The sequence below is a fragment of the Phalaenopsis equestris genome, unplaced genomic scaffold, assembly GCF_001263595.1.
Source record: "Phalaenopsis equestris unplaced genomic scaffold, ASM126359v1 Scaffold000431, whole genome shotgun sequence".
Lineage (NCBI taxonomy): Eukaryota > Viridiplantae > Streptophyta > Magnoliopsida > Asparagales > Orchidaceae > Phalaenopsis > Phalaenopsis equestris.
The window spans coordinates 122,572-149,776 of record NW_018164872.1 but is presented as its reverse complement, the minus strand read 5'-3'; the positions used below and the strand labels follow the sequence as shown (position 1 = coordinate 149,776).

Genomic DNA, 27,205 nt, shown 5'->3' with positions numbered 1-27,205 from the left:
CTTTGATGCTCAATTTTTTATGAAATTAAGCCTGCGTTGTTGCTTGTCCTGCTTCCACTGAATAACAACAAATATTGTTTTTTCGGTGTTGATGTCACCATGTGGTTTCTATTTACCAAATGTGTTGTAAATTGAAATATCCTGATATCAGGCTTGTTTTCTTATTTTAAGACTAGCATTTTTTTTCTCTTTATGGGTGTCATCTTCTTAACTGTAGAACTTTTTATCTTTGAAGTCGTCCAATCTGTTCTTTTTATTTTTAACCAGGTTTCTTTTTTTATCTTCAATGTTTTGCTACTTAACTGTTAAATAAGCTTTCTTGTCTTCTCTCCTAATTTTTCTTACCAAGCATTTGCCTGTGCTTTGAACTTTATGGCTGTTAATCTCAAAATTCTGTATCGAATCTTAAGCTGATTTGATGATACTTCTCGTTTTCATTTTTTTTTATGGATTTCCTTAACTGATCCAGGCATTTTGCCCTTTTTTTTTTCTCAATTCAGGTTGTTCTTGATCATCCTATCAATATGGGAGTCGTTGTATCATGGGAATCACAATTGGAATTCTATTTATCGCACAACAATTTTGAGAAGGCCCGCAAACTTTTTAACTTGATACCTTCATCTTTTTTATCTGAGGAAACCCTTAAAATTAATCTTAACCATTCAAGTTATAGTTCTGGAAATAATGCAATGAATATCTGTGCTTCTGGAGAAGTGGAGTCTGTTTACTTGTTTTTTCCCAATATCAAAGTTTTCAGATTTTCTTCTGTTTATATGTGCTCATCTTGGTTAAAAGAGCTTGTGGAGAAGGAATTGGCCAGAAATTATATCTTCTTAAAAGATTACTGGGAAAGTACTGCTGAGCTTGTACCTCTTATTGGTCGTGCTGGCTTAATTATTAATGCATCTAAAATTTCAATTTATTCCCAATTCTCTGATAGTTCTTTGGTTTTGGATGCGGAGAAAGCTAGTGATCAAGCCCACAATGAAACTGCAGATGCTTTGCATAGGCTAATTATGCACTATTGTACTCAATATAACCTTCCACATTTTCTGGATCTTTATCTTGACCATCATAATCTGGTTTTAGATGACGATACTCTATGCCTTCTTCGTGAAGCTGCAGTAAGTTATCCAGTATCCAGTGAAGGTTAATATTATCATGTGAGATGTTACCTGCAGAACTTTGAATATTGCCCTTGTTTGTTGTTTCATGTCTTCATGCATATATTTTATCATCATTTATGCGTCTACATTATTGTGGTTTATCCATGGGTTACCATTAGATGTCATCCTTGCTTAGATGTTCTCTTTTGTTTGCTTATTATCATTCATGATGTTAAAACCATGTGTTATACAATGAACTTAGCTATTTAGCTATAATATAGCCATACTTCTTAATTTCTTGCATCAAGTTATTTATGCCTAAAAAGAAGAATAGAATCAGTATGGTAGATTAGTTGTTTTTTAAACATTTGTTCTTGGCAAAATTGTGTTAGTCTTTCAAAACTAAATAATATGATGGAATTACAAAATGTTCCATATGTTTTGTTTTCAATAATTGAATATGCATTGCTTAATAATGCTAGCTGTTATCCTATATTTAATGTTTCAGGACCTAACTGAGGTGAGAAGTGTGTGCGTATAGGTAGGACATCACCTTCAGGTGTTGAGCCATAGCTTTATCAAATTATGGTGTGAAGTAGTCAAGAGTTGGCTGGGATGCCTCAAACTATTGCCTTATCTTCAATTGGACTAAATGTTAAGTATTAAACTAAGATTAAACTTTATTGATGAAATTTGTGGGCTTTGAATAAAAATATTGGATGATTAGTTATGCAGGAGCATCCATAAGGTCGCGAATCACAACTTGGGATGGAAGATCATTTTCTAGCATGGACGGGGCAGGATTCCTGTCTCGTGCGAAACTATAGCTAGAAATTTTCCACTTATTTGTTTTTATTTTTCTTGTGGGTCCTATTTCCTTTATTTTGCTTTGAATTTGGTTGGGTATTTTTACTGTGGTTATATTATTTGGAGACTGTTTCGTTAATTTTTTTAGAGAGTTGTAGGTTATTTTACTTCAAGTGGTGAATGTTTATCTTGAAGAGAACAAATGATGGATCCTCCCTCGGTAGCCATTCCTCCACAAGATTGTCATTTCGTTGTTCTCCCTACTATTTTATGTCCGGGTGGCCACCAAACTCCATCGATCCCCCTCTGAACTCATTCAACTTCGCTATCACTTTTCTCTTTACTTTGCACACCCCTCCCGCTAAATCCGATTGTGAAAATTTTTCTAAGAACTCTAGAATAGTATCATTTTGTTTCAAAGACAAAATCTAGCCTTATTTTTTAAATCCAACATTTCTACCTTGCATGAAATCTATCCCTGCACCTACCATTTAAACTTAAATTCCTAGCCATCCTTAGATTTACAATCCTACCATAGCCAAACCTTAAACTGAGGAGCAATATTATTCCTCCGAGGACAAACCATGACGAGGTGCTTAGGTACTTATCATGGATGATATTTAGTAGATAATACACCAACTGCAGTGGAGGCTTGTTGATTTTGAAATGAGGCAACATCAGGAAGTTTTCTACAACAACGGTGCTCACCTGGATGGATGATATGAAAAAATTTTTCACCAAGAAGCCTCAAGCAATGGAGACTCAATGCTGCATCGATTCAACATTGAGTATAGGTGCAAAGAGTGTTTTTGGAGTGAATGTTGATTTGCCAAATTTGAAGGCTATATGGATCCGGGCAAGTTCATTGAGTGGCTTTAAATAATGGAATGAGTTTTTGAATACAAGGATGTTCCATTTGATAGAACGACGAAACAAGTTCTCATCAAATTAAGGAAGAGTGCTTCCTTGTGGGAGAATTTAAAGCACTTATGTAAGCATGATATATATGCAGAGCAAGTACCTCCCAACATAGTACAAACATGATATATTTTTAACACTTCATCATTTGCAATAGAAGGATCTATCAATAGAGGAGCACACTATTGAGTTTGAACAATTTATGTTGAAATGTGAGTTGCTAGAGCTAGACGAGAATAATATAGTCTGGTTTCTTGGAGAATTAATGTTATCCCTTAAAAAAATGGTGTAGGAACAATCCTATAGGATTTTATAGGTTGTTCGAACCCTAGTCCTAAAAATGGAGAAGTGACAAAGTAGGATCAGGTTTTTTTCCATCTTTCAAATATGGTTTAAACATTGGGTAGGATGACAAAAGCAAATCAATTAGAGTGCGAAAGCCTCTTTCCTATGAGGAGAAGTTAGAACTAGAGTAAAAAGGACTTAACAAACCAACACTACTATGACATCTTTAGTCACGAAGTATTCTAAAGGTCATGGATAGTGGTATATTGCATCTAACTATCCAAACCTAAGAGTGATTTCTTTTATTAAGTGTGGTGTAGTGGAAGAGGCATAGAGGAAAAAATAAAGCGAGGAGATTGGAGAGAAGTACCATTTACTTGCAGATGATGGTGAGATGCTTATGGTTTAATGAGTTTTGCAGGCTCAGCCTAATAGAGATCAATGGTAGTTCAAGAAAAATGTTTTTTGCACTCATTGCAATATGAAAAGATCCGTGAAGTCTCATAATAGACGAAGCTAGTTGAGTGTCACTACTTGGAAGTATTCTCAACTATGTTCCTTTGCTTGAGGAAACGGAATGAAGGCATTTGATTGAATTTTTAGAAGTTGTAGGATCAGATGTGATATGATATTGTGCCTGTAGATGCATGTCACAATCTTATGGTTAGACTATGACACTATGATAGGGACACAATTCGTGATGGCTACTAAAACACACTCATTTATCAAAGATAAAATGTATTTTGTACTTATTATTGAAGAATCAACATTAATTTGTATTCAAACATAGAAGAATGCTATGGAGCTTTGTGCTATAGATTTATAGGATATAATAAAGGTGCCAACACTTATTGTTCTAGTGATGTTAGAAGATAGTGTGACAAAGGAGCTAATATTTGAGGCAATACGACCATTATTAGAGGAGTTTTAAGATGTTATGAATGATAAATTTGCACTTGAATTATCAGCTTTATGAGAGATTCAACATGCTATAATCTCATTTCAGGATTTGTGCTCTCAAACTGCCCAGTCTAGCGGATGCAACCAACAGAGTATGAAGAGTTGCAAAATTAGGTTAAAGATCTGATGACCCGTGGACTAGTCCATGAGATCATTAGTATGCGTGCATGCTAGTGTTGATTTTGCTTAAGTAGAATGGGTCATAACACATGCATTGATAGTAATGTAGTGTAAAAGATTACCATAAAATACTAGTTCACTATTTCATGATTGGATGATTTATTGGATCAACTATATGGAGCCAATATTTTTTTCCCGATCAATTTACGTAGTGGTTACTGTTAAATTAGGATGAGATGGTGATGGGTATGAGAGCTTGAAGGAAGATGGCTAAGAATCTCGCTTACTATTTACTGGGGATGATGTTATTTCTCCTTTCATCCAAGAAGGGAGTCATCCTCTTCTCTTTTTCTTTTTTTTATTTTTTGCACTTCTTTCATGCCAAACAATCAGTTCTGTTTAGGCCACAACTTTCAGCGCCTTTTTACTCCTGATCTATTTGTTTCTTGGTGTTCTATATTTTCCCTCAATGTAGCCGTATTTTTATTGTCTTCTTTGTATTTTAATCTTTCTTATGCCGTGTTCTATATTTTCCCTCAATGTAGCCGTATTCTTATTGTCTTCTTTGTATTTTAATCTTTCTTATGCCTTTTTCTCTTTCCCCAATTTTTCTTTTTGACCTTTACGTTATGTTCTCTGATATACATTTCTTCCTCTATATTACTCAAACCCTTAGTGGCATAAATAGCATTTGCTGCCACATAGTTGCTTTATTTAGACACCGCTTAACCAAAAAATACTGAATTTTCATCATCTGCTTTAAAATTCGTGTTTACCGTATCAATATATTGACGGAACTAGCAACAGCTATTGTTGCTGCTGCTATTATTATTATTTTTTTATTTAATTTTTGTTATTATTGAATTTGCTTTATTTATTGGGTGTCATCTTAAACATCATAGAATGCTCTATGACCGGATTTTGTTGATTATTTGTATGCTTACCAGGGGGATTGTCAATGGGCAAAATGGCTGCTGCTTTCAAGGATAAGGGGTCGTGAACATGAAGCATCATTCTTCAATGCACATTCAAATTTATCTAAGCAGATGGCCCATACTAGCAAGCTCAATGTCCATGAAGTGGACGAGATAATACAGACTGTAGATGATATGGCTGAAGGGGGAGGTGAATTTGCTGCTTTGGCTACGCTGATGCATGAATCTGCCCCAATGCAGAAATTTCTGTGTACAGGAAGTGTAAGTAGGCATTGTACTTCATCCTCTCAATGCACACTGGAAAACTTAAAGCCCGGACTTGAGAAGTTTCCTACATTGTGGAGAGCTCTTGTTTCATCTTGCTTCGGAACAGATTCAGTTGGTGTTTCTATGAGCTCAAGTTCATGTAAACATTAATAAATTTATAAATTTTATTTATTTTTGGTTGTACTAACTTTCCTTTCATGCATCCTGCCGTTATGATTGCGGCCTTTTACTGATTTACTTGAACTTAGTATGCTAAAATATTATCTTATACTTCCAGTTTTTGGAAAGTCGGCATTTTCGGACTACTTGAGATTCCGAGATAGCATGTTTTCTTCTGCTGGAGGGGACACTTCATTGGTGCAAATGCTTCCATGTTGGTTTCCAAAGTCTGTAAGGAGATTGGTTAGGCTATTTGCCCAGGTATCTTGTCTTTCCACCAACGCCTCTTACATTAAATTGTGTTTATTTCGGGGTTCAAAAATGTTTGCTTTCAATGCTACTTTTGGAGCTTCATATTAGACCTTAAAGCTTCCATTCAAGGTAGTAAATGAAAGGTATTTGAGAGTTACCTAGATTATATAGCCAGCAAAACGAACTTAAATATAACTATAAACAATGAATCTATTTTATGCTTGCCTCATCCCCTCTGCTGTTAGTTTTGTAATTGCTCTATTTGTAATTTTCATATGCTTATAATAGCAAGTTTTATTTGTCTATTCTCGCTTGATCATGTGCTATTTCACATTCTTTCAGGTTCCTCTGGGATGGCAATCACTTTCAAGTGCATTAAATTTTGGTGATTCCATTCTTTATCGAGAAAACAATTATGTCTTCAATGGAAACATTGATGGAATAAATCCTGTAAGCTGGGAAGCAGCTATCCAGAAGAGCGTTGAAGAGGAGCTGTTTTCTTCAGTTGAGGTAAGTTACCCACTTAAAATGGCATGAGCATAAGATGTCAAGACTTGGCCTAGGAGCTCAGATAATCTGTGATAGGAACGGACGATTGTGACAACATGAGGTGAATTGCTGAAGTGTCTAATAGGATGTTATAATGGTAGAATGGTCTTAACAGGGACAATGCACAACTTCATAATTACTGCAGAAACGATTAATGTGGTAATTTGTAACATTTATATGCCATTTAATACATAATCCAGTGCATGAAAGAGCCATTAAATCTTGACATTTTCATCACAAGAATCACGGTGCAAAATTGTGGATGTATAGCATTCATATATAATAATATATGGTCCATTATATAATATTGTCCTAGACAGTCATCGAAATTCCATGAGATTAACAAATTATAAATTAACACAAATGAACCAAATTATCTAAAGCTAACATTAAGCTTTAACCATAGTCACACATTTACCTTGCAAAAGGTACTCTACATCTGCTGTACACAAAGACATTGCTTTTGACTCATTAATTACTCCATTGATGGCCTTACTGAAAAATTATCATTAACTAATTGTGTTTAGCCATATGAGAACATACAACTCTATTAGGACATATCAATTATAAATACCATTAAGCACTAGAAAAATTAGTAATATTTATCATTCTTTACATGAATTGGAGAAAATCGTTTGAGCATTTAATTGCGTTATTTTTATAATATTTATATAATCCCAGAAGAGCTTCTAATACTATATATATAAAATCAAGGAATAATAATTAACAATAATCTATAGTTTGATTTGATTGAGTAATTAATATAGAATAATTAATATAGCCATAGATTGATGAGAATGTAATATGGATCACACGAATCAATGTCTTGCAATAGAAGAGGAAGTAAACTGAAAGGCTTCGTGAATGTTGGTCAAATATGGTGCAGGTGTTTTCTTACTACCTTATAAACAAACGAAGAGATGTCATCAATTCCATCTTTTCTTGATAATTTTAAAAGGTTTTTTATAATTGTTTAGTGATATTGTATGCAAGATTTCTCCCTATGGATGGCGTATAGATCGTTCCACTTTCAAACTTTCTTTTATAACATATCTATCAACTTCAATACATTGTACAATCATATTGCACATGTTTATATGCAATATTGATTACTAGTTTGTTGTCAAAAGTGAACCTCATAGAACACTTTCATTTAATCTTTAAATCTGGTATCATAATTTTTTTCATAGCATTTCACATTTTTCTAGTCATAGGTCTAAATTCAACTTTTATGTTGTCTCTTGCTTTCACATCTTCCCAAAATCTTGAGCATGTCTCTAAATTTGTAATGTCTTGAAGTTGACCTCATGTTAATCATAAAGCCTACATAATTTACATGTATGCATGCTTCAGATTCTCTTTTTTTAAAGTAAAAATGTTTTACCCAAAATGATAATGTCCTTCTCATTAATACTAAGATCTTTCTTTTGCTTGTTTTCATTTAATCAATCTCAATTTTTTGTATCATTCTTTGCCCTTTATGCAACTTTGATTTTATCCTCAAGGGTGAATTAGATGCTCATCTGATATAAATATAAGCCCTGATCACTCAGTATTCTAACATCTCGGATTAACTCTGCTTCTTAAGTTTGTAACCAATTGACATGCCAAATAGATTTCTTGATCTATGCATCAACAACTACATTGGCCTTTCTTAGATAATATTGTATGCTAAGATCATAATCTTTTATCAAATCAATGATATTCTCTGCCTTCAATACAATTCTTTTTGAGTAAAATTATATTTTAATCTTTTATAATCATTGAATTTATCAGATTTCACTCTATAGAGATGATGCCTCCGAAATTTCAAAGTAAAAATAGTATCTAATTTCAAATTACGTATTGGATAATTATTTTCACATTGTTTCAGTTCTCTGGAAGCATATTTAATGACTTTCTTATTTTGTTTTAAAAGAGAACCCATATCTTTTATGGAAACATCACTATATAATAAGAATCCTTTAGTCCAAGATGAAATTGTCAGCACTGGTGCAAATATCAAAGATTTCTCAAGTTTTAAGAAGCTTTATTCACATTCATCAGTCGATCGACCACACAAGTTGTCTTTATCTCTTTCATTTTTGATCCTCTATTCAATCTTTCAATCATCTTTTTCATCCTCCTATTTATATACCTTCTATGATTTTTGGTCAATGAGACATTTCTAAAGGTTGAAGATCCAACTAGAACTTTCAGTCATCTAGTTCTAGTTGACAATGTACAATCATTTCCTCTCTAAAACAAACAGTGTTTCCATCTCTACTCCCTCACATAAGTTATATATTAACAAACTACTTCATGTTCCATATCTCACCCACAATCCCATTTTGTTACAAAAGCTAACAATAGATAACTCATGTTTTCTTACCTTTACACCACATGGATACAAAATCGACTTGTAGACTAATAAGACATTGCTTGAAGGAACATGTTCGAATTGTATCTAAGCACTCCGACCTTTCTCAACTTACCATTCTCAACACCAATTTACAACTTTATTAAAAAACTACCAAATCAATTGCACTTCTCTGACACAAAAGATTAGGTCATTCGAATCCCTCCACTTTTTTCTCTACTGGAAAAAGGCCTACAAATTTTATGTATTTCTGTAAAATCTATATCATGTACCTCATGGTCTTGCTAAAATTTGTGAACTACCCTTTACCTCTTCTCAAAATTATTGTTGTGCACCTCTTGAATTAATGCATTCAAATGCATGGGTCCCTTCCCAATATTGTCCAAGCAAGGATTTAGATGTTGCATTTCTTTCATTGATGATCATTCTCATTTTACATGGATTTATCCCGTGAAACTAAAATTTGAATTCATGTCCAAATTCATAAAATTTCTGGAAATGATAGAAAGACAATTCAAAACTAGGATTAAAATTTTGCGTACAGATGGTTGGGAGAGAATACATGACATTGTAACTTCAACATCATCTCACTAGCCTAGGTATACTTCATCATCAAAGTTGTCGTTGTATCCCTAAATAAAGTGGGATAGCCGAATGCAAGCATATGCATTTATTGGGAACCATCACAACTCATGTTTAAGCCAACATTCCACAATATCTATAGGTACACACAATCCTTACAACTACTTATCATATTAATCATCTTCTCTCTCTCTATACTCAAATTCTTTCTCCATATCACTCTTATACCACAAATCACCCAATTACAACACTCAAGACATTTGAATGTTAATGCTTTAAATGGCTTCCACCAAAAATCACTCACAAACTTGCTCTAAATTTCATCTGTCGTGTATTTCTCGGTTCCTCTGTCTCACACAACAACAACAACAACAAAGCCTTAATCCCACTACGTGGGGTCGGCTACATGAATCTTTTTTCTCCATTGCGTCCTATTTAGTGTCATATTTGCATTTAGTTCTAGTAAATTAAGATCATTTTTAATACAATAAGCCCAAGTCTTCCTAGGTCTACCTCTGCCTTTCTTAACACAAGTCGAATTTAAAACATCTACTCTCCTAATCGGATCATCTAATGGTCGACTTTTAATATGACCAAACCATCTAAGGCGACTTTCTCTAATTTTGTCTGTCACTTCCGCATTTTGTCTCTAAGTGTAAAGCCACTCATCCACCTAATCATTCTCATCTCGGCAACACTTAACTTATTATTATGCTTCTCTTTTAAAGGCCAACATTCAACGCCATAGAGCATTGCAGGTCTCACCACCATCTTATAAAATTTTCCTTTCAGTCTTAGCGGTACTTTTCTATCACACAAAAGGCCCGAAGCATTCCTCCACTTCAACCAACCAACTTGAATTCTACTATTAACATCCCCATCTATATCACCATCGCTTTGAACAACGAACCCAAGATATATAAATCGTTCACACCTTTTAATAATTTGATCACCCAAAGTCACACTTCTGTCACTAGAGCTATTACTACTAAAATTACATTCCATATATTCAGTTTTAGTTCTACTTAAACGAAGGCCTTTAGACTCCAATGTAGACCTCCATAATTTAAGTTTTTCCTGGGTTTTTTCTCTTGATTTATCCACGAGAAGAATATCATCAACAAAAAGCATACACCAAGGTTCCTCTGTCTCACAAAAAGGATATAAATGTCTCAATTAATCCGCTAATGCTATTATAATTTTCAATGTAAATGTTCACATTTCAACAACAAATGACACTCAACCAATATAATCATCACTACTAGTTCCTTCCTCTTCCATTGGTTCTCCAAGAACACCAATAGCATATCCAACAAATTCAACTTCATCTTCTCCATCAAAATCTATTCAACCAACGTCATCACCCACCACACAATCTACTTCACTCATTACTATCTCAACAACACCAAGCACTCTCTTCCAAAGAACTTCCATTTCATCCCATGCTTACTAGAACCAAAATTAGGTCTCTCAAACCCAAATTAATCCTTAATATCAATCACATTTACAACCATCGATGAACTTACCTGCAACACTTCAGTTGTAAAGGGTAAAAGATGGAGACAAGCTATGTCGGAATAATTTGATGCTCTCATGAATCTAGACACATGGAAATTGGTTCCACTTTAGTCATCACAGAATGTGCTAGACTGTAATGGACCTTCAAGGAAAAACTAAACTCTAGTGGTTCTATCGCCCAATACAAAGAACGCCTAGTTGCTTAATGATACAAATGAGAACATTGGCTATACTCTCATGAAACTTTTAGTCCAGTAGAAAAAACATCCACAATTCATGTTCTTTTAACTATTGATACTCACCATCATTAGCCTATTACAAAACTAGATTTCTCCATCTCATTTTTACATGACAAGCTGACGCAGGGCTCTGTGGTCCGGGCCAACTCTAGCAGAAAACCGGTCCAGCCTTCCTGCTAGACCGGATCGGCTAGGACCTTTTGGGGCGGAAACTTCCACCCACTCTCCCCCCTAATCTCCTGCACTATTTTCTCCCCTTCCTAATCCATCCCTTCCGACATAGTCTGCATTTCAAATTTCTGTCTTTTCCACTCCACCCTCCTTTATTTTTTGCGTATTCTCCTACTTACTTAGTCTATTCTCCACTTTCCTCTTACTAATATTTCTTGTGTGCTAAATGCTGAGCAGTTTTTTCTATCTTTGATTTCAGTTGTCTTCAAGGCATTTCCTCTCTGAGGGTTGTATTCTACGGCGAGCAGTGCTTTGGTTGTACCTCACCCAAGATGGTGGCTACTCTGATTATCCCCAATGCCACCTAGTTGTCGTCCACCCGATCCCGCTGTCCCAGTTGAGCGGACCTTGCCAGCCCCCATCAGTAGGTCGTAGGTCATGGCTGTCCTCATCCCACAACAACTGCAGACTGCTCTTCAAGTCCCTCCTCGCTCGCTCTAGCAAACTGTCGATCTCGTCAATCCCTTTAAGTGACCTCTGCCTATTTTCACGAGCACTCCTTAGCGAGTGTCTCCTTGCGCCTACCGCACCCACTACCGGCCTCGCCAGTCCCTCCAACTGGCCCAGATCCTTAGGCCCCTCCTCAACAACCTTTGCATCTCCTTTTTGACACCCCTAGTTGATCGTCCGCCTTCAAGATCACCTCCAGCTGCCCACTGACCTCATTTCCTGTGCCTCCAGCCACCCGCCTGCTACTCGCAGTCACTCAAGCGACTCCACCAGCCAGAGTTGTTACCTCTGCCAGAGAGGGTTGTTTCTGTCTTTCGTTGCTTCCTTTATTTATTTTTGTTTTCTTCTTGTTCTTTGTTGTAATATGTGTTGTGTTGTTATCTGTGCAGAGTCGTCCTTGTAACCGTTTGAAAGACAACAATAAGATATGTGTCGTTTGAGTTTTGGTTTAGGTTAACTCCGGTTTCATTTGGTATCAGAGCTAACCCAACTCTAGTCCTAGTCTAGAGTTTCCTACTATCCACTCTCACCCACGAAAAACAAACAAATTTTTTCCCACCTTTTTTCCCTCCTATTATTGTCTTGACCTGCTTCTTTCTCTTCTCTTTCTTTATCTTCCTATTACCCCTTCCGAATCAAACCCCAATCATGTCGTCGCGACGATATGTGCCAAACCCGACTCGGGAAGAAATACAATAGAAGATCCATCACTTGCAACAATAACTGGCCTATGTGGATGACGGGACCTAGGGCGACATTACCCTTAACCGCGGCCTCGAGAATGGAAGAGGAGATCACGACGAAAATCTGAATTTGTTACATCGAGGATGAATATTGATCATGCCTCTTCAGAATTCACTATCAAAGGAGGCCACGAGATGAGCTCACATTTAACACTCACAAAGACTTCAACAACAAGAAAGTATTGGAGTTTGACCGAGGCTTGGATACTGATCACTTCATTTGCTAGTTGCAAGCGGTAGATCGCATCTTTGAATACAATGAGGTACCCAATAATAAGCGGATTAAACTAGCCACTGTCAATTTGAAGAAAGCGCATCATTATGGTGAGAAAATCTACAACGACAGAGAAAAAGAGACGGTTGAGAAAAGATCACCAAGTGGACAAAATTGAAGAAAGCGATGCAGAAGAAATACTTGCCACCCCATTACCCCAGGATATGTTCTTCAGGCTCCACAAATTGCAGCAACGAGAACTTTTAGTCGAGGAGTTCACGATGAAATTTGACCAATTACAGATGAAATGCGAGTTTGTCTTGCAGGAGGAGCACACAATCACTTGTTACCTTGGGGGTCTAAATCCCGCCATTAGCAATATTGTTCAATTGCAGTCCTACTGGATGTTGGGTGATGGCCAGTCCCTATCCTAACAACATTTCACATTCAAGCCTTCACCTACTGCCACACCTACCGACAAGACTACATCCAGAGCTGGAAAGACGGTGCCCGGGAGCGAGAAGACACCCTAAGCATAGTGAAACCATAAAAGGGTAGTTCATCCGGAACAATACCTGCCTGGAAGTATTTTAGGTTCCACGATTGTGGCCACATCACTGCCAAATGTCCCATAAGCTGGGTTATCTCGTTCACGGAAGGTGTCGTCGAGGTAGTTGAGGAAGCAGAGATGGAGGACTCGAAAGAAGCACTTCTGTATCCAGGAGACAAAGGCAAAATGTTGGTCATATGGTGGGTTCTGCATTCAGAACCAGAAAGTGACCCGTCACGATTGAGACACATTTTTCACACTACGTGAACGGTTAAAGGCAAATTTGGCAGCTTGATCATCGACGATGGAAGTTGTGAGAATGTCTTGCCCACACTAATGGTAAAGAATTTTGGATTGGCCACGCAGAAACATCCTCAATCCTATTCTCTCACCTGGCCAAAAAAGAGAAACAAAATACGTGTAGATTAGCAGTGCTTAGTCAAATTCTCAATCGATGATCAACTATAGGAACAAGTTTAATGTGATGTGGTTCTGATGGACGCATGTCACATTCTACTAGGGAGGACATGACAGCTCAACTGTAATACTCTGCATAACGGCTTCAAAAACACCTACTCATTTAAGAAGGATGGGAAGTACATCATGTTGTACATGTCAAGGATACTAAAGGCGTGATCAACACAGAGGATGCGCTAGTTGGACGAGCCACCTTCATGCAATCAGTTCGTCATGCGTCGATGACACTTGCATTAGTCCTCCTAGAAGGGACCAATGAGGAGAGTGAGATACCCGCACGGCTACAATCGCTACTACATGACTTCCAGGACGTGATGATCGATAGTCTTTCAAACTGGTTAATGCCACTTAGGGACATTCAACACACCATAGGCCTCATACTCGGTTCAGTATTACCAAATCAATCCGCTTACAGATTGCGACCTGTAGAGTAAGAAAGGCTACAATGTCAGGTACATGATCTCGTTACGAGAGAATTAGTCTGAGAGAGCATGAGTCCGTGTGCTTTCTCTGCCCTTATGGTACCTAAGAACAAAGGTTCATGACAAATGTGCATTGACAGCCGAGTCATTAACAAAAATTGCCATCAAGTACCAAATTCCCATACCACGCTTAGACGATCTCTTAGATCAGTTACACGGAGTCACTGTCTTCTCTAAAATCAAGTTGCACATTGGATACTATCAGATTAGAATGCGGCTAGGAGACGACTAGAAGATCGTCTTCAATACACGAGATAGTCTCTACGAGTGGGCAATAATGCCATTTGAATTGTCTGACACACCCATTACTTTTATGTGGTTGATGAATCAAGTTTTTCGTGTCCGCATTGTGAAATTCATGGTGGTCTATTTGGCGACATTCTAGTCTTTAGTAAATTAGAAGAGGAAAAATTTCAACACCTTCCGGCGTTATCCGAGGTATTACGAGCTGAAAAACTATACGTTCATCCGAAGAAATGCCACTTCATCACAAACCAAGTATGCTTTTTGGGTTATATCGTATCTAACAGAGGCATTCAGATAGACTCGACGAAGATCGATGCAATTGTGGACTGCGCCCCAGTCATCACCGAGCCACCATAATTTTTAGGGCTAGCCTCTTTCTACCAAAGATTTGTCAGGAACGTCAACACTATCACTGAAACTGTTGAAAAGAAAAGAGTTCACTTAGACAATCACAACTCAAAATAACTTTGACACATTAAAAGAGGTGATACAGGAATCAGTTGTAGCCTTACCATATTTCAACCAACTGTTCGAGGTCGAGTGTGAAGCATCCGACGCAAGAATTGAAGCAGTACTAAGTCAAGGAGGTCACTTCATCACTTTTTTCAGCGAAAAGCTGAATGATGCATGGAGAAAGTACTCAACCTAAGATAAAGAGCTTTATACCATTGTTAGAGCCCTGGAGTACTAGTCATTACCTGTTGTCGAGCGAGTTCACGCTGTTCTCGGATCACAGAGCTTTAAAATTCTTAAACAGTCAGAGCAAACTAAAAGACTGATACACAATGTTGGCAAAATTCTTAGCTTCATTCCAATTCGTGCTCAAGCAAAGCTGGGAGTTAGAATCGAGCAGCAGACGCACTAAGTTGTTGCCATCTGTTGATCACACCCATGAAGACTCGCGTTGTGGATTTTGAGATTATAAAAGACTTATATGAGGCAGATGAGGACTTTCGGGTGATCTGGTACAAAGTGGATAACTACTTGTTCTAGCATAATAAATTATGCATTCCCAAATGCTCGCTGAGAGAGGTCATCGTCCAAGAGAACCAAGGTGGAGGATTGGCCAGACATTTTGGTAGGGATAAGAATTGCACTCTTGAGAGAATACTTCTTTTGGCCCCACTGACGAGAGATGTGGAGCGGCACCTCTGACACTGTAGGATTTGCTGGTACATGAGGCGCCATGGGTCGATGTCGGCATAGTCTTTGTGGTAGGACTTCCCTGCACACAAATGAACAAGGATTTTGTAATGGTGGTAGTAGACCATTTTCTCTAAGATTGTGCACTTTGTCGCCTACTACTGGACGCTGGACATGTCTCATATTTCTAACCTGTACTTCCGAGAGATCGTGAGACTACACGACTTTAGCAGGACCATCACTTCTGACCGGGACGTCAAATTTCTAATCCACTTTTGGTGGACTCTGGCCTAAATTAGGTACTAAAATTCATTTCAGTTCCATAGATGGTCGGACCGAAGTAATGAACAAGAGCCTTAGGAATCTTTTGCGATGTTTGATGGGAAAAAACTTTAAATAATGGGGTGTCATTCTAGCTCAAGCTGAGTCTACCTACAACCGATCTACGAGTTCCCACTTCTTGATTTGTTCCCACTTCTGGCCACAACAGAGATCAGTGAGGATGCTAACGAATGTGTTCACTAGATTCAACAGCCTCACGAGGAGGTTGGAATGACGATTAAGAAGCAGAACCACAAATATTAGACACAAGCAAACAAGTCTAGGAAGAAGGAAACAATTTAAAAAAGAGATCTCATTTGGATTTGACTAAAGAAAAAGCCATTTCCCTTGGGAGCTTATGACGAACTCACGCACAGTGTCGATGGACCTTTTTGTATACTTAAGAAGTCGAATGACAATGCCTACAAAATTGACCTACCAACTAATTCTAAAAATTTGGCAACATTCAATGTCGCGGACCTAACTCCATGCTTTGAGGACCTAGAAAGCTTTGACGTATGAGGTTGAAGCTCCCCCAACCCCAAAAGGCTGACGCGGGGGTCTGTGGTCTAGGGCCAAAGCAAGTAGAAGGTCGGTTCAGCCTTCCTACTGGACCGGATTGGCCAGGATCTTTTGGGGTGGAAGTTTCCACCCTCACTTAATCATTTATGGACCTCCTAACGAAAGTTAATCTTTTGTAGTCTGTTTTTTTTTTTTCTTGGCACGAGTTTTAACCTTTTGTGACCAAAGGAAAGAGGCCCTCCTGTTGCGTAAGAACTTAGTAAAATTCAATAAAGCGATTTTTCATGCTTTCTTTCTTTATTTGGCTCTCTTTTGCTATGTCAGCGTGTATTGAGTGATGATCATACACGAAGTATGGCATTACGTCAATGGTATCTTGCTTTCAGAACCGACTTGGTGGCTAATTTTCTTGCTATTTAGCGTTTTCTTATCCTCTTTGAAATAATTTTGGCATTGAAAGACAGATATTATGGTAACCTTTTGCTATTCAAGGGCTTGAGGTGCTATCCAGGGCAGATGTTTGATATATCTTCTATCTAGAGACGCACACATTGCAACATAATATCTAAAAAAGGCTAACATCATATGGGATTATCAACTTTCTTTGGTGAACCAGATAGCACGATGGAGTTTGTAAAAAATTTAGCTCTGTCATCATTAGTTACTTTTGATGACACCGTTCGCTAGCACAGTTCACTGTACATTAGCAATGCATTCTCATAGTACTGTTTCACCCCACACATAAGTTGACTTGGATTTTTTTTTTTTTTAATGATACTGATCAGCATATATCAACTACGAAGTTTAGTAGGATTGAGCCTTTGCATGCTTGTAAACTTTGTAATACATTGATTTTTTCTTAAATAAACGACTTAAACATTTTACATTTGAAACTTGTTTGCATAATACATGAAATTGAGAAGCTTTCTTTGTGATTCCAAGAATGTTATCCATATGAGGATTGCTGGTTTCTTCATGGTTGAAATGATTTAAAGAAACTTTAGAAATTTTACCTTTAAATTACATCCAGTACCATATCCTATCATCTTACATCACTGATGTGAAATTTAAACGAAATTAAAAGCAATGTTCATTTTTTATGTGAAAGACTTTTTAGCTTAACAAATCCAATCAGTGTTAATGACATCAATGCATCCTACAAAGAACTTGTAAAAAAATAATTCAGGTGCCTTGGTAATGTCATTGTTTTGTTTAATCGCTACTCTTTCAGTTCCTTCATTCACTTTTTTTCAGGAGGATGGATCTGGCATGGAGCAGCACTTGCATCGTGGCCGTCCAATGGCAGCATTTAATTATCTACTCAGTTTACGGGCTTCAAAGCTTAAAGATGCTACTAAACATCAAGAACTTATAAGGCAAACCAATATTCAGTCAGATGTCCAAGCAATATTGTCACCCTTAAGCCTTAAAGAATGGTCTCTTCTACCATCCGTAGGTTTCCTGCTTCAACCTGAATAACTTATGGTTGTGTAATTTACTGCATTTCTGTGTATGTGAATTAAAAAGTCTTGTGCAGCATCGCTCTAAAGGTTTTTTATTTTGTACGTCCTCAAAATGCACCTATGCTTGAATCATATGGGTAGTTCTAGCTTGAATTTGAGATTTTAAATGACTTTCTGGATCCTTAAAGTTTCTAACTATAGGTCATTTCATAGCAATAGTGATAGTTATTTCTGGTACCTCTGTTGTTGTAATCTCTTACGTAGTTCTTTTTTGCTTTTGATTTTCATGAATTTCAGATCATCCAACTGGCTGGTTTTTACTTTTTTGATCCTGTACTAGTTGCTTCATGCACATTCCTGCGGGAGTTATGCGGGTTATCCACAAGCATGCTTCGTATTGATATTGCTGCTCTGCTCCGTATTTCTGATTATTACTCTAAAATCAGGCAAAATACTCACCATGATATTTCACCTAAGGGCTCTGCTATTCATGTTGAATCTCATGAAGGTGATATCATCTACTCTCTTGCGCGAGCACTAGCTGATAATTATATACACCATGACAATCCCATGGCATTGAAGCAGAAGGAAGTTCAAGTTGATGTTTCTAGGGTTAAACAAATGTTGCAACCGTTATTAATTGTTTTGCAACACCTAGAAAAAGCAAGTTTGCCATCACTAGAAGAAGGCGGGACATGCGGATATTGGCTTTCCAGTGGTATTGGTGATGGATTTGAATTCAGGTCACGTCAAAAGGATGCAAGTCAGCACTGGAAACTGGTTACAGAATTTTGTCAGATTCATCATCTTCCTTTGAGTACAAAGTATCTTACTTTACTTGCAAACGACAATGACTGGGTACTACAGATTTTTTTTCTTTTCATTTAACTATCCACTGTCTGTATTACACTGTTAGATGAGCATTGCTGATAATCTGATGTTGTGGGTTTGCTAGGTTGGGTTTTTGATGGAAGCTCAGATCAGATTGTTTTCAACAGATACAGTTATCAAAGTGGTAAATTGATGCATTGTTCAGACCAATGATATTTCCATTGAATTTACTGCATTTTACTGGCACTCTAGGGTGGTTTAATATACTATTTTTAATAAATTAACCCCAAACTGTTTCTCTTTGTGCTCTTTAGGCAGCTAAGGAGTTCACTAATCCACGACTGAAGACACATGTTCTAACAGTACTGAAAAGCATGCCGTCAATGAGGAAAAAACAAAGCAATCCGTTAAGTGCCTCCTCAGGAAGCAGTCATGTCTTTGCAAATGATAGTGACAGTATGATACCTGTTGAACTTTTTGGAATAATTGCCATGTGCGAGAGGCATAAGAATCCTGGTGAGGCTCTTCTTATTAAAGCCAAAGATTTAAGGTGGTCTCTATTGGCTATGATTGCTTCATGCTTTCCTGATGTCACTCCTCTTTCATGCTTAACTGTCTGGCTTGAGATTACAGCAGCAAGGTTAGAAGTGCTTTACCTGGTTCATTTTTTCCCTGGTTATTTTGATTCTCTTTAACTGCACTCAACATATGGGACGTGACTATTTTATTGTTGACTTGCATCTCGCTTTCCAATTTACATAAATTTGGTATTTTTTACCTTGGAAAATAAAAGATTTTTATGCTTTCAAGGGAGACATCATTAATCAAGGTGAACGATATTTCCTCCAAAGTTACTGAAAATGTAAAAGCTGCTGTAGAGTCTACAAATGCATTGCCATCGGGGTGTAGAACTCTTTCATTTCATTACAATAGAAGAAACTCCAAGAGGAGGCGGCTTTTGGATCCATCATCAGATAGCTCTCCTGTTGACTCCTCGAACATCAGTCCTATTTTGATGGCCTCTATGGCAACTTCTGTCTCCGAAGGAACTGTATCCAATGAGTCAGAAACAAGTGCAATTCTTGAACAATCCAGGGTCTCCACTGATCCTGATGAAGCCCTTACTTCTCTGTCAAATATGGTAGCTGTTCTTAGTGAACAGCATTTATTTCTTCCTCTGCTAAGAGCTTTTGAAATGTTTCTTCCATCATGCGCTCTTCTTCCTTTTATACGGTCCCTTCAGGTAAATATCCTGTCTGGCGTGTTGGTGCTTGCCTTTTTTTTTTAATATTGTGGTGTGGTTTGTCCTTCATCAATTTATTAAATGAAATTTGACATGCTTTCTTAATGTTAATTTAAGGCATTTTCTCAAATGCGACTTTCTGAAGCTTCAGTGCATCTATCATCCTTTTCAACAAGAATAAAAGATGAATCACTTTTTATGCCAACAAACATACAAAGAGATGGGATAGTAAAAGCAGCGTGGATTAGTTCAACAGCTGCAAAAGCTGCAGAGGCCATGCTGTCAACATGCCCATCAGCTTATGAAAAAAGGTGTTTGTTGCAACTTCTCGCAGCGACTGATTTTGGGGATGGAGGGTCCATTTCAATTTATTTTAAGCGGCTCCACTGGAAAATTAATTTAGTTGAACCTTTACTACGCAAAGATGATGACTTATATTTAGGAAATGAGACCCTAAGTGATAACGCTCTATTAGCAGCTTTAGAAAATAATGGGCGCTGGGACCAGGCAAGAAATTGGGCAAGGCAGCTCGAGTCTGCTGGTGCATCTTGGAAATATGCTGCTCACCATGTTACTGACACACAGGTAATTCTAATGTACTTATTGTCCCAGTTTTGATATTCAATTCTTGCTTTATTTAGATCACATTTTACAGTCTTTCCCTCATTTTCAGTAGCTATACTTTAATTTGGCATGGACATTCTCTATATTCATGATACATAGCTAAGATGTAGAATGTATTGGAGTCTTTTGAATCTTCATTTAGTTAATTTATGGTTGAATTCTTATATAAATAACGGCATATGTTATGCAACCTATCTGTCTTAGTTTGCTTCTCTTTTTATTCTTCATATAACTTATGTTCTCTCGTGAAGGTCGAGGCAATGGTAGCAGAATGGAAGGAATTCCTTTGGGATGTCCCTGAAGAGAGAGCTGCTTTATGGTCCCACTGTCACACACTTTTTGTGCGATGTTCTTTTCCCGCATTGCAGGTTGTTATCCTTTAGTTTTAACAACAGAACTGATGTAGACTTTAGATTATCATGTTTTAGATATTTTGTTGTGTGCTTTATTTTATCTTTTTGGTTTTTACTTTTTGCTTGTTGGGCAGGCAGGGTTGTTTTTTCTCAGACATGCAGATGCTATTGAAAAAGAGATTCCAGCCAGAGAACTACATGACATGCTCTTATTTGCACTGCAATGGTTAAGCGGATTTATTACACAAATCCCTCCGTAAGATGTTCTCTGACTTTGTTTAGGATTGGCATTTTGTCAGTAGGTTAATGTACTTATGTGGTAGCGATTGAATTGATTATTGTTGTTGTTGGTTTTTAGAGTTTATCCTCTATACCTTTTACGTGAGATTGAAACAAGAGTGTGGCTTCTAGCTGTGGAATCAGAAGCTCAGGCTAAAAAAGAAGGTGATTACACTCTTACTTCAACCCATAGTCTCGGCGGTGGAAACAGTGTCAACATTATAGAGCAAACTGCCACTATTATAGAAAAAATGGATGGCCATGTAAATACATCGAGCTTGAAAGTTTCTGAGAGAAATGGCTCACGAGAAAACTTCTTGCCACTCAACCGCTCTAATCAGGTATCAGATTCTAGCAATTCTGGCACTATGTCATGCAGCACAAGAGTCAAAAGGAGGAGCAAGAACTATGTGGCACTAAAACGGCCCACAGACAACATGGACACCAACAATGAATCTGATGATTCCCCAAAGTCTCCACAAAATATGGGGAATGGTAGTGAAATATCAAAAAGTTCCCCACTACTGGAAGAAAATATGAAAATTGAAGCATCTGTTTCAGGGTGGGAGGAAAAGGTTAGGCCTGCAGATATGGAAAGGGCTGTTCTTTCTCTTTTGGAATTTGGACAAGTAACAGCAGCTAAGCAGCTTCAGCATAAACTGTCCCCAGCTCATGTACCTTTCGAATTAGCAATTGTTGATGCTGCATTGAAGGTTGCTTCTCTTTCATCTTCAAGTAGTAATGATGAAAGTAGAGATTCGATGATGGATGCTGAAGTTATTTCTTCCATTCAATGTTTTAATCTACATGTCAACAACCATGCGATTAACCCTTTGCAGGTTTGGTTCAATGCTGAAGGATGATTTGTAATTCATTGTATTTATGTAGTTTACTACTGGTATTAAGTATAGAAGGCTTCTTCAAAATAAGTTTATTCCTCCTCTCTTACTTGTGGAGGGTGAGAGATTAGCTAGTTTTGAATCACAATTTGTTAGTTAGTTGTAGGTTTTCTTGCATTAGTTAGGATTTATTGGGCGGATATTTTATAGCAGGTCCCCTACCATTTGTTGCGAACATAATCCAACTTATAAAATTTATAGGTATTGGAGTCCTTGGCATCTAAGTGTGGGGAAGGCTGCGGGCGTGGATTATGCCGGAGAATAATAGCTGTGGTAAAGGTTGCTAATGTTTTGGGACTTACATTTTCTGAAGCATTTGCAAAGCGACCTATAGAATTACTTCAATTGCTCTCTTTAAAAGCACAAGACTCTCTTGAAGAAGCCAAGCTCCTGGTTCATACCCATTTCATACCACCAGCAAATATTGCAAGAATTTTGGCTGAATCATTCCTAAAGGCATGCTTTATGCATATGATATCTGTTTGTAAATTAGTGCTCTATAGTTTACACTTAAGCTCATTAAACTCCATTACTGTGGAATTTGGTATTATTATTCTAATGTTTGCTTTGTGGATATATGCAGGGTTTATTAGCAGCGCATCGAGGGGGTTACATAGATTCTCAAAAGGAAGAAGGTCCTGCGCCACTTCTATGGAGGTTTTCTGATTTTTTGAAGTGGGCAGAACTTTGTCCTTCTGAGCCAGAAATTGGCCATGCGCTGATGCGCTTGGTGATGACAGGTCAAGAAATACCACATGCTTGTGAGGTATATATTGTTCACATAAAGTATTTCTATCAATTTTTATGCAAGATTTTTTTCCCTTTCTTTAATGCAAGATATAGTTGTGTTGTATTGCTTTTGTGACATGTTCAACAGTTTTGTCTAGAACTTCGAACTATGAAATATAAGCCTATCCATGGATGGGGGTGATAGTGGCATCCCACCAGCAATGTATGAAGATGCGGGATTCACATCCAGCTATTCCTTTGTTCTGACCATACTGGTCCAGATGTGGGAGGGTCGATCGGCTCTTTGACGTTGATTTGGCTTCTTCTTTCCATTTGGGGGGGGGATCTAATGCTAGTATCTAGAGCTTATATATGTGATTGTTGTGTTTGAGGTTTTCAGTTTTTGTGTGTTTTGTATCGGGACAACCGTCGGCATCTCTTCTTCCCTTTAAGGGTTGTTTCCTATGGTTCCAGCTGGCGCTTCGGCTATCTTCCGGTCTCCAGGTGATGATTATGTTCCATAACCCCTTCCACATCTTCCTCAAGTCGCTCCCGAGCCCTATCTAGCAGGAAACCTGCTGTTCCAGCCATTCCCCTGATGTTTTTGAAATCCTAGCCGCCACCAGCTACCTTTCCTCTTTCAATACTTGCTACCGTCGCCTTGGGACAACATGTTTTTGTTGTTCCAGCCCCTCCCGACCTCCACACCCCTCCAGGCCTGCTGCCGCCTTCTTGGAGAGCAACCTCCAGCTCTGTCCACACCGCTGCCTCCACCATCTTCTATTTTGCTGCCACCACCCAGATAGCCCTTCCACTACGATCTGCTGCTTGCCTGCTGTCCGGGAACCTAGGAAACAACCATCTTACTGTTTTTTCTTGTCAGTCACCGCTTTCCACCACCCAACCACTTTGTAGACCCTATTGACCACCTCCACCGCCCTTTGATCCAACCCTAGTGAGAGTTAATGTCATGTTTGTTACAATTTCATATTTATGTTGTATTCGGTTATAAGTTCCTATTTGATTTTCTTGTTTTTATTGGCTAACTCCGGTATCAGGGGGTGTGTCATCCTCAGTATCGAGTATTAGTTGGAAGTAGTGTGCTCAAACTTCACAAGTATGGCACTGCTAATGGTTGTGATGTCACCATGACTGAAAATTTATTTGTTTTTGTGGTGGGTGCACGCATGTGCATGCACATGTGTAAATATTTCATAGAATGTAGTACATCTACAATTGTCTAACCATATAAACAACTACCCATCGACATAATTGATTCTATGTCTATTTATCATAAGCCAATTGTGGCATACCCAAACTTCAACCAGATAGACCAAAATTATTTGGGAAATTTGGGCTTTCGAGTTTTTCTTCCTCATCAAAGTCGACGAAGATGGTGTGAAGATTATGAAGAAAAGCTCCATGTGGAGTAGGGTATGCTATTTTTTTTTTGGGGTGCATATTAAATTAACTAAAAGCTTAGAAAGCTCAATAGACTAAAACCAAAAATTAGAGGAACTCCCTGTTATACATGTGTTGTGGACAAAAAAATATGACAAATGCAAAAAACCCAAGCATAAGACTCTTTTGAATCCACATGGGCTCTACTCCAAATAAAGAGTCAACTTCCACTAGGTGAATACTCATGCATTTTGCCATGAGGGTTAAGGTTGTTTGGCAAACATCTCCAGTCAACTAGGAGGGGGGACACCAAAAGAGAGTAAAGGCAACCTCAAATGCTGGTCAATGTCCCAGTGCTCTCGAATTAGGCTCAAAGAATTAATTCTCCCTAACCCACACTTAAAGGGCAAAAATGCATAAGGGTGCCACCCGGGGAAGAAATATCAAGTGATTCTTGCCTAGGCTGTGATACCCTCATCTATTAAGTCCTCGGTGGGTTTTCACTTCCTATGGTATGTTGCAATGGATCGTAGCTGCTTCAGTTCTTTAGTTAAATGATACTTAGAAACTCGTTTCAGTCTAGCATTGCTTCGTCTTTTGACTGGATATGCTGTGAAAAAAACTATTTGAGAAACTAGCTGGTTTTCATGTAGCTCCTCATGGCTTGTCCCCTTGGGGGGACATTTCTTCCTTTGTGGTACAAAGACTCGTGGTCTATAAACATCTCCCTGCTCACTCCCAAAGTTGGGGTCGTCACATTACAATCCCCCTGTTGGCTTCGGTTGGAAGTACCCATGCCATCAATATTGCATATGGGCTCCATGCTCTGAGCTCCTTGCTCTGCTAGAGAGCCTCTATCATAGCTAGTGGGCCCCATGATACTGAAGCTAGTTCAGAATTCAACATATATGAAAGCAAACTTTTATTAAGCACGGAATTAGGAGTTACAATACGACTTAAACTATAAAGGAAAATACAACAACACTAATCTCCTACTAGGGCAGGAAGAGAAGATGTGTGGGTGGTGGTACAATCGACAAAGCAGTCCGGGGAGGCCTAAATGGTCGTATGGTATGTTAGAAAGGGGTATGGTGAGTTGTATGTGGGCTGACAGGAAAGATTGTCGCAAGGGAAGGGTGGCAGGGTGCGGGTAGATGGTCGAGGGGACTTGGCAAAGTCTATTGTCGGGAAGGGAAGGGAAGGATGAGGTGCTGAGAGGTGGACTAGAGACTGGACAACAATGCTACTGTAGTAAGAAGGTAGGGTTTGCCTCTAGGAACGTAGTGTTGCATTTTCCTTTCTAGTTTGTGTCGTTTCCGTGCTTAATAAAATTTTTCTTTCATTTTTGCTAAATTTTAAACTAGTTCCGGTATTATTTGGTTTTAGAGCTAACCAACCCTATTCATATCCTATGGTTTCCTAGCATCCGCTATGAACTAAAAAAAAATTTGTACCACCAAATTCTCTTTCCATTTTCACAAATCTCAATCCGTAAACATGACACCAAGAAAATATATGCTTGAGCCTACCTGGGAAGAGATAACAAGAGCTTCATTGCCTTCAACAGAGGCTTGCAAAGATAGATGAGATGTCTCAAGGGGAAATTACCCTCAACCGAGATCTAGAGAGCCGAAGGAGAGAAAGAGAGGAGGATCTGAATCTCTTCCATGGGGAGAATTGCAGCGATGAAGAAGACAAGCCACGACGTTTCAAAATTCAGCATCATAGGAGGCTTGAAGAGGGGCATCTAAATTCTTCCTTGGGGAGAATATCAGAGGAAATATGTCATTTGGAGTGCATAGAAACTTCAACATCAAAATAGATCTGTTAGAGTTTGATGGAGGTATGGATCCAGAAGACTTTATTGTTTGGTTGCAATTTGTTGAACGGATCTTCGAGTATAAGGATGTGCCAGAGGATAAGATAGTCAAATTAACTACTATCAAGTTGAAGAAAAGCGCCTCTTTGTAATGGTAGAACTAACAAATACAGAAGAAAATGGAAGGGAACGATAGGATTACCAGATGGGTGAAGATAAACAAGCAATACAGAGGTAATACCTCCCACCCCATTACCACAAGAAATGTTTCTAAGTTTCTACCACCTACAACAGTGGGATTTGTTAGCAGAGGAGTTCATGAAGCAGTTTTATCAGTTGCAGATGAGGTGTGATTTAATAGAGCCAAATGAGCATACTATAGTTCGTTATTTGGGATGCTTGAAGTCAACTATTAGCAATGTGGTGCAGTTCCAGCCTTATTCATCACCGGGAGATGTTCAAACTCTAATCTTGAAGGTGGAAAGACATAAGAAACAAAGCAGGCAACAGTCGTCCTTCGGGTAGCAGTCTTCAGCCAAGAAACCATTTGCAGGGACCACAATCAACAAAGGTACCTCGGGAGAAACTAGCAAGCCCGAACAAAAAAGTGACAAACCGAATCAAAGTGAGAAGAAGCAGGAGAAAGGTAGCTCCTCCAATACCGCACTGGCCAAGAATTTAAGATGTCACGGATACGGCCACATAGCCTTCAGCTGTCCCACGAGTCACGGATCATGGCACTGTGGAGGAAGTTAGTAATGAGGAGACAGGTAGGGACCAGACCGAGGTGTATCATCTTCCATCAAATAAAGGAGAAGCACACGTAGTTCGACAAGCTCTACAATTCGATATTGATACGAGAAATTTAAAGTGGCTTCGCCACAATATATTATATACTCGGTGCACCATGAACGGGAAGATATGCAGCCTCATCATTGATGGAGGGAGCAGTAAGAATGTAGTGTCTACACAAATAGTTATAAATTGGGTCTCTTGACTCAGAGGCATTCCCCGTCGTATTCACTTATGTGATTGAAGAAAGAATTGTGTCAACATTGACCGGAGATGCTTAATAGAGTTTTCGATTCGAGGCTAGTTGTTGTACTGAGTGTGATGCGACATGGTCCCT

At 38.3% G+C, this 27,205-nt stretch overlaps 1 protein-coding gene across 2 annotated transcripts in view; it reads left to right on the top strand.

Moving 5' to 3' along the window:
* Nucleotides 1-27,205, top strand: part of LOC110027622 — an 87,692-nt gene that overhangs the window by 36,632 nt on the left and 23,855 nt on the right. For both annotated transcript variants that reach the window (XM_020729124.1, XM_020729123.1), the window contains exons 10-24: nucleotides 501-1,124; nucleotides 5,144-5,537; nucleotides 5,676-5,818; nucleotides 6,152-6,319; nucleotides 17,690-17,887; nucleotides 18,196-18,756; nucleotides 18,854-18,913; nucleotides 19,044-19,369; nucleotides 19,540-19,972; nucleotides 20,090-20,557; nucleotides 20,848-20,964; nucleotides 21,084-21,205; nucleotides 21,308-22,067; nucleotides 22,329-22,583; nucleotides 22,711-22,893. In XM_020729124.1, the coding sequence (XP_020584783.1) occupies nucleotides 501-1,124; nucleotides 5,144-5,537; nucleotides 5,676-5,818; nucleotides 6,152-6,319; nucleotides 17,690-17,887; nucleotides 18,196-18,756; nucleotides 18,854-18,913; nucleotides 19,044-19,369; nucleotides 19,540-19,972; nucleotides 20,090-20,557; nucleotides 20,848-20,964; nucleotides 21,084-21,205; nucleotides 21,308-22,067; nucleotides 22,329-22,583; nucleotides 22,711-22,893 (4,812 nt within the window). The remainder of the gene's footprint in view (nucleotides 1-500; nucleotides 1,125-5,143; nucleotides 5,538-5,675; nucleotides 5,819-6,151; nucleotides 6,320-17,689; nucleotides 17,888-18,195; nucleotides 18,757-18,853; nucleotides 18,914-19,043; nucleotides 19,370-19,539; nucleotides 19,973-20,089; nucleotides 20,558-20,847; nucleotides 20,965-21,083; nucleotides 21,206-21,307; nucleotides 22,068-22,328; nucleotides 22,584-22,710; nucleotides 22,894-27,205) is intronic.